We start from the raw sequence: 13,544 nt of genomic DNA, 5'->3' as shown, positions 1-13,544 counted from the left end.
GGGAGAGAGAGAGAGAGAGAGAGAGAGAGAGAGAGAGAGAGAGAGAGAGAGAGAGAGGATCGAGTCTTATTTTTAATCATATGTAGAATATGTTCGTCAGATTGATGAATCATATTCGTGTGTCAAAATGTCATGTACTTAAAAATGACAGTATCAATCGGGCGACGATGTAGGAAACGATGGATAATCTTTCACTCTTGGCAATTGAAATGGAAAAATTAATTATTATAATAAAAAAAAAGAAAAGTAACCGAACAAATAAGAATAATTTCAAAAAATAAATCCAAATAAGGAAATGGCACGTTTTCGTGAAGATAGATGATGCGACAAATCCAAAAATTAGATCAAAAGTTTGTTCTCTCTTCTCTTTTTCTTTCATCCTATATACGAAAGATTTCGAAAATTAACATCAAGTTATACGCGCTTGGGTTTTTCCATTCAAGCCAAGTGAGAAATAATTTTGACAAGGATAATCGACAATGTCGTGTGGTGAAATAAATAAAAAGAGACCAGTCCTTGAATGGAAAAACATTTATTTGCTACTTTTTTCTTCATCATCATCATCATCATCATCATCATCATCATCATCATCATCATCATTATCATCCTCATCCTCATCATCATTATCATCATCATCATCATCATCATTATCAATAAAAAAACAGACTGATTACAGATAGGTATACGATATGAAAACATGCTAGACGAGTAAAGAAAAATAGAGAGACTGGACGATAAAAACAACGTCCCTGATGATCTAGTGCATAGGAAGAAGTTGGCAGTGTCGTTACGAGATATCAATAACGATAAATCTCACTTGATTATTATGCCTAATGAAAACCGAAGTTTTCCTTTCGAAGTTTCGAATTCGAAATTACAGATCATGGATAAGTAGCAAACTAGACTTCACCTTTCCTATCTAAGCTTTGGTAACCTTTTCACGTCTCTAGACGCTCTCTTGTGGCATGTATATTTTATATATAAGGCATTTATTAAACAAAAAAGAAATCAAGCTATTAAATTGTGAAAGCTGATCGAGTCATCAACTGTCAGACTACTTCTTCCATTTCACCAGTATCGTTAAATGTATTAAAGACTAATACGTATACTTGGATTAATTATTGAGTAAGAGAATTGGTCGAAACTTCATAATCATACAATTGATTAAATGATGAAAATGTCAATGACTAAAATAAAAGAACACAACATTATTTTTAAACGCTAATTATAATTAACAACACGTTCAATGCGAGCAAAACAAGTATCGCGATAATTTTGTTAATGGTATCGAACGCAGTACATTTCATGCTTGTTCTTCTACAAATTGTAGAGAACATTTAACGCTCCATACTTGGATTTTGATGATTAATGAGCAACAAATTGTAAATATTCGATATTTTGGATACAATAGAAAAATTAATTATGAGATCTCTAATCATATACGAAAATAATTAATCAATAATCTTCAGATCATTATTTATATATTGAGGTTATACATATGTATATATATAAAACTATACATATATGTATATACTTTATCAATATATTTATATTTAAAAAATAGTAGTTACATATCGTACACTTGCAAAAAAGTGACACAAGTAAAAAATATATAATTTATCAAAAGAAAGAAAATGACATATTTCTAAAATAATTATTTATTATAACAGTATTAAACATAAGTTAATTTAGAACTAATAACAAATTTCTTGTTTCAAGTTCTCTAGAAATAATATAGATATTCATTTTTGTTATGATACTATCAATGTTACATTACCCTTAAAACTGTTCATTGATTTGTGACATTTTTTTTATTTAAGAAATATTCAGTTTTCCTTATTATTAAAAGCCGAAGTATTTAGAATACAATTTGTACATAATACAACATTTTAAAAACTTCAACTTGCGTCATTTTTTTCTGCGAGAATGCAATATAGATTACTATTTTTAACATAATATACAAAATGGCTATTAAATGAGTTAGTTGATTAACATTTGGTTTTTACTGTTATGTTTTCAAGACGATGTAAAATTACAGTAAGAACGTAGGATTAGCCGACAAAATATTATCAATATCTATCTTTTTATTTTATTCACTCTTAAATATATAAATATATAAAGAGGGAAGAACATAACCTAAGCAGAACTTGAAAGGAACTGTAAAAGATATTAGTGAATTTTTATCATTTGATTGTACAGTATCGTAGATTTTATGACAAGATATTGCAAATACTCTCATATGGAAAGTAATTATATTACATATTTAAAAGAACTAGACATGATAACAAAAAGTAAAATAATTTATGTATAACATTAATCTTTCTTTACTTTGATGTATTACAGGATGGCATTGTATAGTGTTTCAAATGTCAAATAAAAAAAATAAAAAAGAAAAAACAAAATTTAAAGAATAAATTAAATATCATATAATAAAAATGATTATCTATGACACTGTGAACAAACTTTGAATGATAAATGTTATCAGTCTATTAATTTTAGGTCAGTCTAAATAATCAAAAGATCATCAAAGCGTAAGAATAAATAAATTATGAAAAATCATTAAAGCCATATATTTCAATATACTATCACTTAGTTTATAACTTGTGCTGCGCGCAATTTGTTTTGTTTTGCTATCAAAACTACTTTGAAAGTCAAGTAAATTTCGTTAGATAGTATACGACAATCCGAAAATTCCAAGACGAACAAGATGCAGAAACGTTTCATGGTAATAAAATCTACTAATATATTAAAAATAAAAAAAGAAGTAAAATGTATAGCAACGTATTATATCGCAAAAGAAATTAACTATAAAAGCACATTTGATGTATATACAATTGTAAAAAGTGATTGTCAAAAATAATTTTAAATACAATAATTACCGTTAAAATCATTTAAATATTCCTAGCAAAAATGTAATTCTTATTTTCTTTTATTTTTTGATGATACCGTATTTCATTATATTATTATACTGTTACTACAATTGCATTTGTGGCAGTGTTAATAATGTTAATATATATTAATTATTGTAATTTGGTATGTGAATGCTATCAACTGTGAACGTAGAACTTAAATAATAAAGACAAAAACAAAATTAACGTTGTTACGTAATATCATATGCGGCAAGAATATGCGCATTGAAATCTTGCGACGTGCTTCTCAAGAGTTAACATCGATTCTGTGTGAAGCCGCAAGTATATAAAATTATCAAGTCATATATGCTTACATGTACGCTATATAGTAAAAAAAATCCTCATGCTCTCTTCAGACATTTCGTGTCAGCCATTACAATCCGATCTAATTAATTTCACTACTATTTGGGGTTTAAGGCAATCTTGTTTGTTCGAAAATGGCCAAGACTTCAATGTAATTTGCATTAATAATTCGTCAGTGTAGAGGACAAATGCATCCATTATAAATGTTGTTATATAGTATTGTATGAAAATAAATATATACATATATATACAGGGTGATAAAGAAGCTTGATCACAAAGTTTTGTATTTACCAAATCATTAATAACGTATATTTAAAAAAACTTTAGAGTATTAGTTACGTCTTATTAAATATTTAAAAAATAATTATATATAAATAAGAATAACATATATTTCTCAAATGATCACCTTTATCTTTAAATGACACTTTATACTTTAAGGTGCTTCGGAAACACATCAATAATGACTTTGCACGATATAATTTAATTATATATATATATAATTATATATATATATAATATATATATATATATATAATTATTTAATTATATTTTTAACGCTGATTTCTAACAGACATTAAAAGATGTTATGGTAAAATTTTTTTCTATGGCATTACAATCCAAATCAAGTTTTGGCTTTCTCATCTGGAAATGAAGTTTCAAAACTAATTTTTCTCCGGAATTACATTGTTAGCCTAATGTATAATCCCCAACTTGAAGGATCGATGTATATATCTATAGATATATGGGAACTACCATTTTTAACGCCGGCTCCAAACAGCGGTAGCAAATATACTCTCAGTGGTTCATAGCAAAGGTGCTAAAGATATTCTGGGTATCTTCCGGGAAGTAATTATCCGTAAAAAGATGCACGGCTATTCTTAATGCGTTCTCGTAGCACTTTAAAACTTATCTTAAAGCTAAAGGTAACCTTTGCATTAATTTTTAGTATTTAATAAAATAACAGTGTTTGATTTTTGTAAATATACGTTACTAATGAATTGATAAACGCAAAATTTGTGGTTAAACTTTATCACTCCATATAAGATTACGCAAAACACTCAGTATAAAAATTATTTTTTTCGTAGAACATATTTCGCTCCTTGATTATCGAAATCTTGGCATTGGTTTAATGTAGAGTATATAAGAGATCGCTTAGTACGTGATGTAAGAGAATGCGTTGTTTTTCGGAGTCTGTAAATCTATCCGTTTTTAAATACAACAGACGAAAATATCAAGAAGGATACCCTTAAGAATATCCAAGTTACCCTGTGGTTTACCATGAGCCAGATAATTGTTAGATTTCGTGACGCTTACTGCGTCTAGATCGTCTCTGATTATCCATTCTATATAGCGATCACGTTTCTCCACTTCGGTGGCGTTCTCCAGAGATTGCAAACCGTCTGTACAACCTACGTGCTGCAGATTCTGTAAGTACAGTTTGCCAAGTTGGCTGATGGAATATCCGATCTCTAAGCTGTCTTTATTGCCACTCATGGTTTCTTGCGTAGCGACACTTGCGACAGGATCTAAAAGTCTCGATTGCACTAGTTCCGCAGCATTAATAAGATTATCGGATTGCACTGATGGTTCGCTCGCGCTCAAATCATTCTGCCTTATATTCCTTTCCGCGATATTTGCATTTAAAAGATTATTCGAATCTGCTGTCATACGAAATGTACTCTCCTTAAGCATTGCATTTTTAGAATGACCGATAAAATTTTGAATAAAGGCAATATTTGCCTCATTGAAAGAACCGAGATTTGACTGGACGGGAGCACGATCAGTTAGCGCACTTGGTGCACGTTCAAAAAAATCAACATCTTTCTGATACCTCTGTAAAAAATATTCGCACTTTTCCTGATCGGTCTGAGGATACTGATTGTTAATCGAGCATTCTTCTTGTTTTAAGAAGTTCTGATGTTTCTCGCGCTCCCTGAGTAAAAAATGTAGACTTCTACCAACTCTTTGAAAGAAATTAGGCCGCTTACGCGCTTTGCTCGCTGCCATTAAATTAATGGATTTTTTTGTTAATTTTTGCGAGGAATCGAGACTTCTCTGTTTACCATGAAAGAATGTTTTTGGCCGCTCTTCTGGCAAAAGATCCAGGCTCTTACAATCCGCCGTGGGTAGATCAATGCTTCTCTCGAGCGATTCTAAACTTCTATGCGTTTTTTCCTTGTTACGAAAAGAGAAATTTCTACGTTTATTAGTGGAAGCTTCCTGCAACAATTCGCTGCTGCTTTTCTTAAAAATCTCACCTTCCTTCTCGAGAAATTCTACGTTTACCGAATCGCGACGCGTCTCATAAGCCGTAGTGAGACGTCGTGCACCACTCATTGTTGGACACTTGAGTTTTTTGTCACCATCGTAATCAGCATAGTCTTTCTCTTTATCCAAGCCACCGAAGCAATTCATCGAGCCGCCTGAGGTCGCCGCGACATCATCTCTATCGTCCGTCATTCGTCGAATGCAATTCGTCGAATCATCTGTCTCTAGATCCTCAAACATCACGACCTCACGATCTACGTCTTTCTCAGTTTTATGCCCATGAAAAAAATAACTCTGTTTATCGAGTTGACGGGACGTCGTGTTTGGACTCCTCTCACGTGGTCTACTTAACACCGGTTGATAATAATCGCGCGATGTGGTCGCGGGATTTAAATCGACGGTACAATTGAGATCTAATTCCCCGCTATGTCCTAAATTGAGACTGGTCAGGTCTAGAGAAGCCGCTACGTCTGACGGCGGTGGCGGCGCCGCTCTACTACTCGGTGTAGTTAACTTGAATGTACTAAATTGACATGGATTTGCCACGCGTGTCGCGGCAACGGTTTCATTGCAACCAGGCGTGGGCGAATGTCCGACTGTCACATTACGTTGCGTTTTTCGTTCGGCAATAGCGAAATTCTGACTTGCGCAGAATTGTTGGTAGAATTGTATTTTACCTTGAAGATCACTCTTGTCCTGATTGTCCTGGTCGCCACGATCCATCTCGCGTTTCTGCCGGATCGTTCGCATACCAGTATTCGGTCCAAGCGATGAGCTTACCGCCGCTACGGACGCATTCGGCAAACATTGTCGCGTGTAGGGTCTAAAATTAGAAAAAATATAAATTTTATAATAAATAAATAAATAGAGTATCAAATATATAAAATGGAATATACTATAAAAAATATTCAATGAAGTACATCAATGGAGCAAGAGATAATTATTTAGCAAGATTTAAAGAGCTATAATTTTTCTACTTATTTCTAAACAGACCACAAACTTGTTTTAAATAAAATAGATTTAGAAAATCTACATTTTGAATTCATAACATTTTTTAATAAAAAATTTTGTGAATCCAAAATGTTAGTCCAAATTGTGAATCCAAAAGTATTAACGAAAAGTATTTCTGTAAACTATATTTTATTACTCATGCTGCTCGAAATGGCCGTTTCTTGATTCTTTGCTATAATTAAAAATAGAGTATGTGATCGTGATATTTATAAGCATGGAAACGGCAGTATGGATGTGAAGATGTTATCACTAATGAATTGTGTAAAAAAATTTTTCAAAAAAGTGGCTATTCTTTAACTAAAAAAAATCATTAACTGACCTCGATCGATGTTCCTGATCATTGTTGGTCCCTGAAGGTAACGCAGCATTAGACGGTTGTGAATGCATAGGCGCTTGCTGTGCAGAAGGTAACGTCGGTTGTCTCGCATTACCAAATTTCAGCATATTCCAATCGAAAACATAATCGTATGTAAAGCCTTGACCATGGAACAGTGTCCGGAAAAGTTGTCGAAGATGCGAATAATCCGGCCTTTCTTCGAAACGTAAGTCTCGACAATACCTTAAATACGACGCAAACTCCACTGCAATAATTAATAAAATGTTTATTTCTTATATATATGTATAGTATATATAATGTAATATATAGTGTAACAATAGATTTGTAGTCAATTTAGAATTAATTTTTGCTCGACAAAACTATCAAAATATCAATAATTTTTGACTTAAAAACAAACACGATTGAAGAATTTTTACGCAAACTAAATTTCAAAGAACAAACTCTTTTATAAAATTATATTGTTTGGTTAAATTCACGAGGAAATGGCATGATGGGAGGAGGGAAGAAAGAAATAGAGAATCACTGATTTTAATCAAACTTGGTAAGAATAGAGAAGTCCTTAAAAAAAAAATATATATATATATATCTCAAAGAATTATGAAAAGAATAATTAATACCGAAGAATTCTTAAAAGGATATTCAGAGATTCTGAAATACTTCGAATATATAAAGCATACTATTATTTATTAAAAAAAACTTACCAGGATAACCTTTGCAAAGCTCTTCTACAGGAGTAGACATTTTCTTCTCGGAAATGCGTTCATATTTTTGTCTTTTGGTTGCTGCTTTTAAGCCCTGCCAAGGTAAACTACCCCTATTAAAGTACATGAGGACATAGCCTAGAGATTCAAGATCGTCCCGTCGTGATTGCTCAATTCCTAAATGCGTATTTATACTCGCGTATCTGTTAGAATAGTAAATAAATTAATCAGAATGATATTATACAAATATATTATATAATTATCAATAACCAACCTGGCAGTTCCCGTCAAATTTTTGTTTTCTCGATAGGGTATGTGTTTGTGTGTGCGCCCATCACGATACTTTTTAGCTAATCCGAAATCTATAATGTAGACGAGGTTTCCCTTTTTTCCCAAACCCATCAGAAAGTTGTCTGGCTTAATATCACGATGAATGAAGTTGCGACTGTGAATATAATCTGTTCTACTTATCTGTAGAATAGAAAAGTTAAAACACTGTTATTGTAACTGTATATTGTTTCAGGCACATGCTTCATGCTTCAAAGATCATATGCAGAAATATAAATTTTTTATTTAATATTTTATTTATTATTGCATGTATTATACAATACATGCTAAATTAGTAACATTATTTTCGTTTGTAAAATATTTGTTCTAAAAATGCAACATTTTGTAATATAAAACTAATGCCTGTATCCCTTATTGTTAATTTTTAATTTATATTTTCAAAATGATATTTAAAAATGTGTTTATAAATATACATATACAAATCATATTATATATAAATATATATATATATATTTTATATACATGCGATCAAACAAAAAGAACTGATTACTCATAAAACTTCAAATACTATATTTGTACAATAATTTTAATGTGCTTCCAACATTTATTGGAAGATGACACAAAAAAGTATTTAGCAATTTGAAACAAAGATTCCAAAGATCGTTTGAGGCATGACGGAAGTAGTGAAATCGTTATATAAATGCACACATACAAAATGGAAACTACTTTAAAAATGAGATACAGCCCAAACTTAAATTAGGTAAATATTCAAATTATATTTATTATTAGTCCTAGTTTCTTTTTGACTGATATACATATATGTGTATGCATATTTAATTATTTATAAACACATTAGAAGTGTCAAATGTTATAAAAATCTTAAATGTTCTAAATATTTTTGACAGGAATGTGTACAATATTTTTCTGTAAAATAAAGTAATAAATAATTGAATATAATCATATTATAAACTTTAAACGTATGGTAAAGCATTTGGTAAGCACTACTGCATATATACATTGAAAAAGATCCATGTAAGAAAATAAAAATTAAAAAATAAACGAAATAATATTTAGGACTCTTAATATTCAAAATACAAAAAAAATACACATATATAGGATATATAAGAGTCAAATAATTATAAACTAAGAAAAATAAAAATTAGTTTTAGCTTTTTAGAGTGTAGCCATAAATACACAACCCTAATAGAATAATGTCTTGTAATGTATACTAATAAAATAATGATATAAGATTAAGAGATTCTAAAAAGTAAAATACAATTTTTATTATTAATCAAAATATCTATTAAATTAATTACATCAGAATAACACAAAAAACAATGGAGATATTTAAAAAATAGTATATTGCTGTATATATAATAATATATTTCATTTTGATGTAAAAAATAATTATCGATTTGTGTTATTCATATATACAATATCTAGATAAAATAAACTTTTATAATAAAAAGAATATTTACCAATTGATCGGCAAGGAGTAGAACTGTTTTCAAAGAAAAACGTCTCGAACAAAAATTAAATAAATCTTCCAGTGATGGTCCAAGTAACTCCATCACCATCACATTATAGTCACCTTCCGAACCACACCATTTTATGGTTGGTATTCCAACTAAAATATTAAAAAATAGATTATACTATATGATGTAATGTTCTAATAATTAAAAAAAAAATAAAATAAACTTAAAAATTATAATTATAGTCTAGCGTAATCACATTGGAATATCACACTTCCTTCCTTTCACTTTCTCCAAAAAGATTATGCAACTGTACCACTAATGAAATAATCAGAGTATAAGTGTTACTTAACTAATACAATAAAAGTTTCATAATGAATGTTATTATAACTTTTATTAATTATACATTTCAAATTATAATAAGCTTTTCTTTATATAATCTTTTTCTCTAAAAAGTTATCAACTTTATTATCAATTTTTAATAAAAGACCAATTGACAAACAATTTAGAATAATTAAATATTTGTTTTCTAAATTAAAAAAACCTCTGTATTATTTGTTTCTTTGTTATTTGCTAATGTCACAAAAAGATGTACAAGCGAGTAGATATCAGAGATACACAGCTGTGTGTCACGTTGGGGGGATGGAAAGAAAAGATATTGGATCAGCTGTCAAATAAATGAGAACGCGGATACAATTCCTTGCATAGAATAAACATTCAATTGATAATACGGAAATATTGACTTACCACCTCCTTGCATCATCTTGTAAAACTTGGACTCTATGTGCAGCTGCGGATGTCGTGTTTTTATGCATTCTAACTTGATAGCGACTTCCTCACCCGTAGAAATATTGGTACCTATGAATAAAGGAAAAGTTGCAGAAGGCACATCCACGCGTGCACGTATACATTCACATGGTGCAATGCATAAAGAAGACAAAGGTGAGCGGAGAGAAATGAAAGATAGAAATAACGGAATAAAAAGAGAAAGAAAGGAAAGTGGGCATGAAACGTTACAAGTTAGCAGTTTCACGCTCTCCTGCGCGAAATATACGAAATCTACTGTATACGGTCATCCGCAGACGAGGAGAACGGGAAGGGTGAAGGGGGGAGAGAGAGGCAGACGGGGCATCGAGTGGCTTGACGAGGAACTTGCGAGCTCCGCGCGGACATGCGGTTGACGAGCGGCGGAGAGGGGTGGGAGGAGCTTACCTAGGTAAATGTCGCCAAAGGAGCCGCTCCCGATTTTCCGTCCTAGCCGGTACTTATTACCAACACGCAGCTCCATCGTACACAAGCCCGTGCGGCGCACCCCGATGGAAGTATCACGGTCGCGGTTGCAATCACGGCGGCGGTGGCGACGGCGACGGCAAAGTGACTAATATATACACACACACCAACAATCCAGCGTAGGGTAGGCAGCGCGGTACAGCAGCAGCTGACCCGACGTGAGCGTGGAATACTAGGATGCTCACTTTCGCGACTCGCACTACGGGCGGCGCGTGCTGGACTGACTGGTTCGCTCGCGCGCGTTACTGGCTCGATGGCAACAATACCTCCATGCTCGTCGCACAGAAACCCAGACCGATTGATCTTGAACCTACGGGCATTTCTTCGTGGCTAGTCGCGGCGGTGAACAGAATAGCGCACCTCGTTGCGATGGCGGTCGCGCTGATGGCGGCGGCGCTGCGCTCGCGTTTGCCTCTGTCGCTTTCTCGCTGTTGTGTTGACGGCGCTGCTGCCAGGGCGCCAGACAAGGCAGATTTATGCAGGAACGGAATCACGACGGAGATGACGGCACCAAGAGGAGTTGTCCTACAGGAGTGGGAAGGGGAGGAAGAAGGCGGTCGATCAGTCGTGGCAAAATTCGACAAAACGTGCCACGCCACGCGTAGACACCTTGTTTATGGTGTGTAGCTGTGCGAGAAAACGGAGTAGGAAGAAAGATCGAATCTTGTAACAAATGTCGATTCGACTGTAAGAGCGCGAGTAAGGACCAATGAGAACGCGCGTCGCGGTAAGGCATCTGCCCAAGGCGTCCAAGCGGACCGGTGACGAAGCACAGCCAAAGATGCACCCAATCACGACTGCGCCCTCACCGTCCTTACGACGTTTTGTGACACACGTTCTTTTCATAAAGACGACCATTGATCAAAGGAAGGTAAGAAAGGAACGATTGTCGCTCGAAGACAACGCCCTCGTGTAGTACTCGTGAACAATTGGCTACTGGTATGTTCTTTTTGGCTGAACTTTTGTACCAGCAGAGAGAAACCTCTGAGAGCGGCCATGGCGGCCTTTTTCCTGTAAATCCTGTAAGGGCGGGTTCACACCTTGACGGAAAAACGGAAAGCGGAAAAGCAGTAGCCAATCAGGTAGTCGACTTTCTGTTAGTTTTGTACTATTTACTACTAGCGTGAGTTCTGATCGGTTAACTGCTTTTCCACTTTCCGCTTTTCCGTCAAGGTGTGAACCCGCCCTTACACTAGCGGCACCAACGTCCATTTTCGAGCTGCGAGACTACGTATGTACCACGAGATCGAGCGAGACAGCGAGACGCGCTGTACGTAGTTCTCGCAGCTCGAAAATGGACGTTGGTGCCGCTAGTGTAATGCCTGGTTTATGTTTACGTTTCGGCTTAATCCTAAAGCCCATTCTACGGCGTGTTCAGATTCCCACCCGAGTCACAGTACATAAGTACAGTAGTTTCACTCCGTGTCGGTACCTTTGATCTATGTGTCCTACAGTCAGCCATGTGTTGGTTGTGCGAGGCCTTTGTTTTCACTGCACACATCGACACCACAGTGACACAGTATCCATACGTGACATCGACGCCATGATGAAAGTTGTGCGATTCGCGCACCCATAAATTTTGGAGAGTGAAACTACTGTACTTACCTATACTGTGCCCGAGTGCTCCCTGGGTGTCATGTCATCCTTGTTTAACATTTGGCAAACAATAAGGATAGAAGGATACCTGAGTGGTACTCGGGTGGGAATCTGAACATAGCCCTACATTGGTCGTATCGTAGCATCGTAAGCGTCGACTTCTAATGGGCCTTCTACAATAAGCCACAAGTCATAAATCGGAAGAAAGAAACTAAAAATTGACGACTGTGATTGGTCCATTTCTAGCTTATGACTTATGATTTGTGACTACGGCTTATTGTAGAAGGCCTATAATTGACACATCGGATTGGCTGTTGCAACAAATTTGTAACCTGCGACGCCTACGATACGACCAATGTAGAATGGGCTCAAAATTCAGCCAGTAGAGTTCAAATTTCGATTAGACCTGGCAGCTTTATTGGTTGAATTTTAGGATTTTGGGATTAAGACCTGAAGCATAAACCAGGCATAAAGCATTATGGGCCTTCTACAATAAGCCATTACTTAAGTTTTAAGTGTTAAATCATAAGAAATTTACCAATCGCAATCGAATGTGAGAAGAATAATCGACTGTGAATGGTCAATTTCTTGTGACTTAATACTTAAAACTTAGATAAATGGCATATTGTAGAAGGCCTATTAAGGATCATCTACAATAGGCATGTAATATACGTAACGTAACGTCCGTAATCAGTAATGGGCCTTCTACAATAAGCCGTAAGTCACAAATCATAAGTCATAAGCTAGAAATGGGTCAATCACAGTCGTCAATTTTTAGTTTCTTACTTCCGATTTACGACTTATGGCTTATTGTAGAAGGTCCATAAGGAAATCGTAACATTGAATTCGCTACCGGCTTTACGGTTTCTACTGTGATTGGCCAATTCGCTTACTGATTACGTTTTACGGCCTTACGTTTTTGTATATGCCATGTTAACCGCGTACCGCCTATTTCTTTTCCCTGATATTACATGGAGCGCGGTTTGCGGCACGGGCTAGTGACAAACTCACATTACTTCCGTTGCTATGCACTTTTTAATGGAATTAATTAATTGATTTAAACGCAATTATTAAGTAAATCTGTTAAAAAAATAAGAGCATCGATAAAGTGTACATCAAAAAATAAGTTAATATATTTAAAAAAATGCATACTAATGTGAGTTTGTCACTAGCCCGTGCCGCAAACCGCGCTCCATGTAATATCAGGGAAAAGAAATAGGCGGTACGCGGTACGTGGTTAACTATAACTATAGGCAGCTAGAGAACCGCGTACCGCGTAATAAATTATCTTAATTTCATAATTAATGATTATGATTTTGATGCATACTGCACCAATTTAGTAGAGCGTTCTTTAATACATCATTAAAAT

The 13,544-nt window shown here is 34.3% G+C and overlaps 1 protein-coding gene across 3 annotated transcripts in view; it reads right to left on the bottom strand.

Annotated features, from left to right (window-relative positions):
• Positions 1–10,614, bottom strand: part of LOC108772916 (casein kinase I) — a 34,436-nt gene extending 23,822 nt beyond the window's left edge. For all 3 annotated transcript variants that reach the window (XM_018538573.1, XM_018538571.1, XM_018538572.1), the window contains exons 1-7: positions 10,502–10,614; positions 10,037–10,147; positions 9,296–9,444; positions 7,804–8,000; positions 7,530–7,732; positions 6,811–7,072; positions 6,158–6,303 (exon numbers count right to left, since the gene is read on the bottom strand). In XM_018538573.1, coding sequence (XP_018394075.1) covers positions 6,158–6,303; positions 6,811–7,072; positions 7,530–7,732; positions 7,804–8,000; positions 9,296–9,444; positions 10,037–10,147; positions 10,502–10,577 — 1,144 coding nt within the window. In that variant the 5' untranslated portion in view covers positions 10,578–10,614. The remainder of the gene's footprint in view (positions 1–6,157; positions 6,304–6,810; positions 7,073–7,529; positions 7,733–7,803; positions 8,001–9,295; positions 9,445–10,036; positions 10,148–10,501) is intronic.
• Between the last annotated feature and the right edge of the window lie 2,930 nt (positions 10,615–13,544).

Source organism: Cyphomyrmex costatus, unplaced genomic scaffold (genome assembly GCF_001594065.2).
Source record: "Cyphomyrmex costatus isolate MS0001 unplaced genomic scaffold, Ccosl1.0 scaffold193, whole genome shotgun sequence".
NCBI classification, from domain to species: domain Eukaryota; kingdom Metazoa; phylum Arthropoda; class Insecta; order Hymenoptera; family Formicidae; genus Cyphomyrmex; species Cyphomyrmex costatus.
This window is presented reverse-complemented; position numbering and strand designations above follow the sequence as displayed.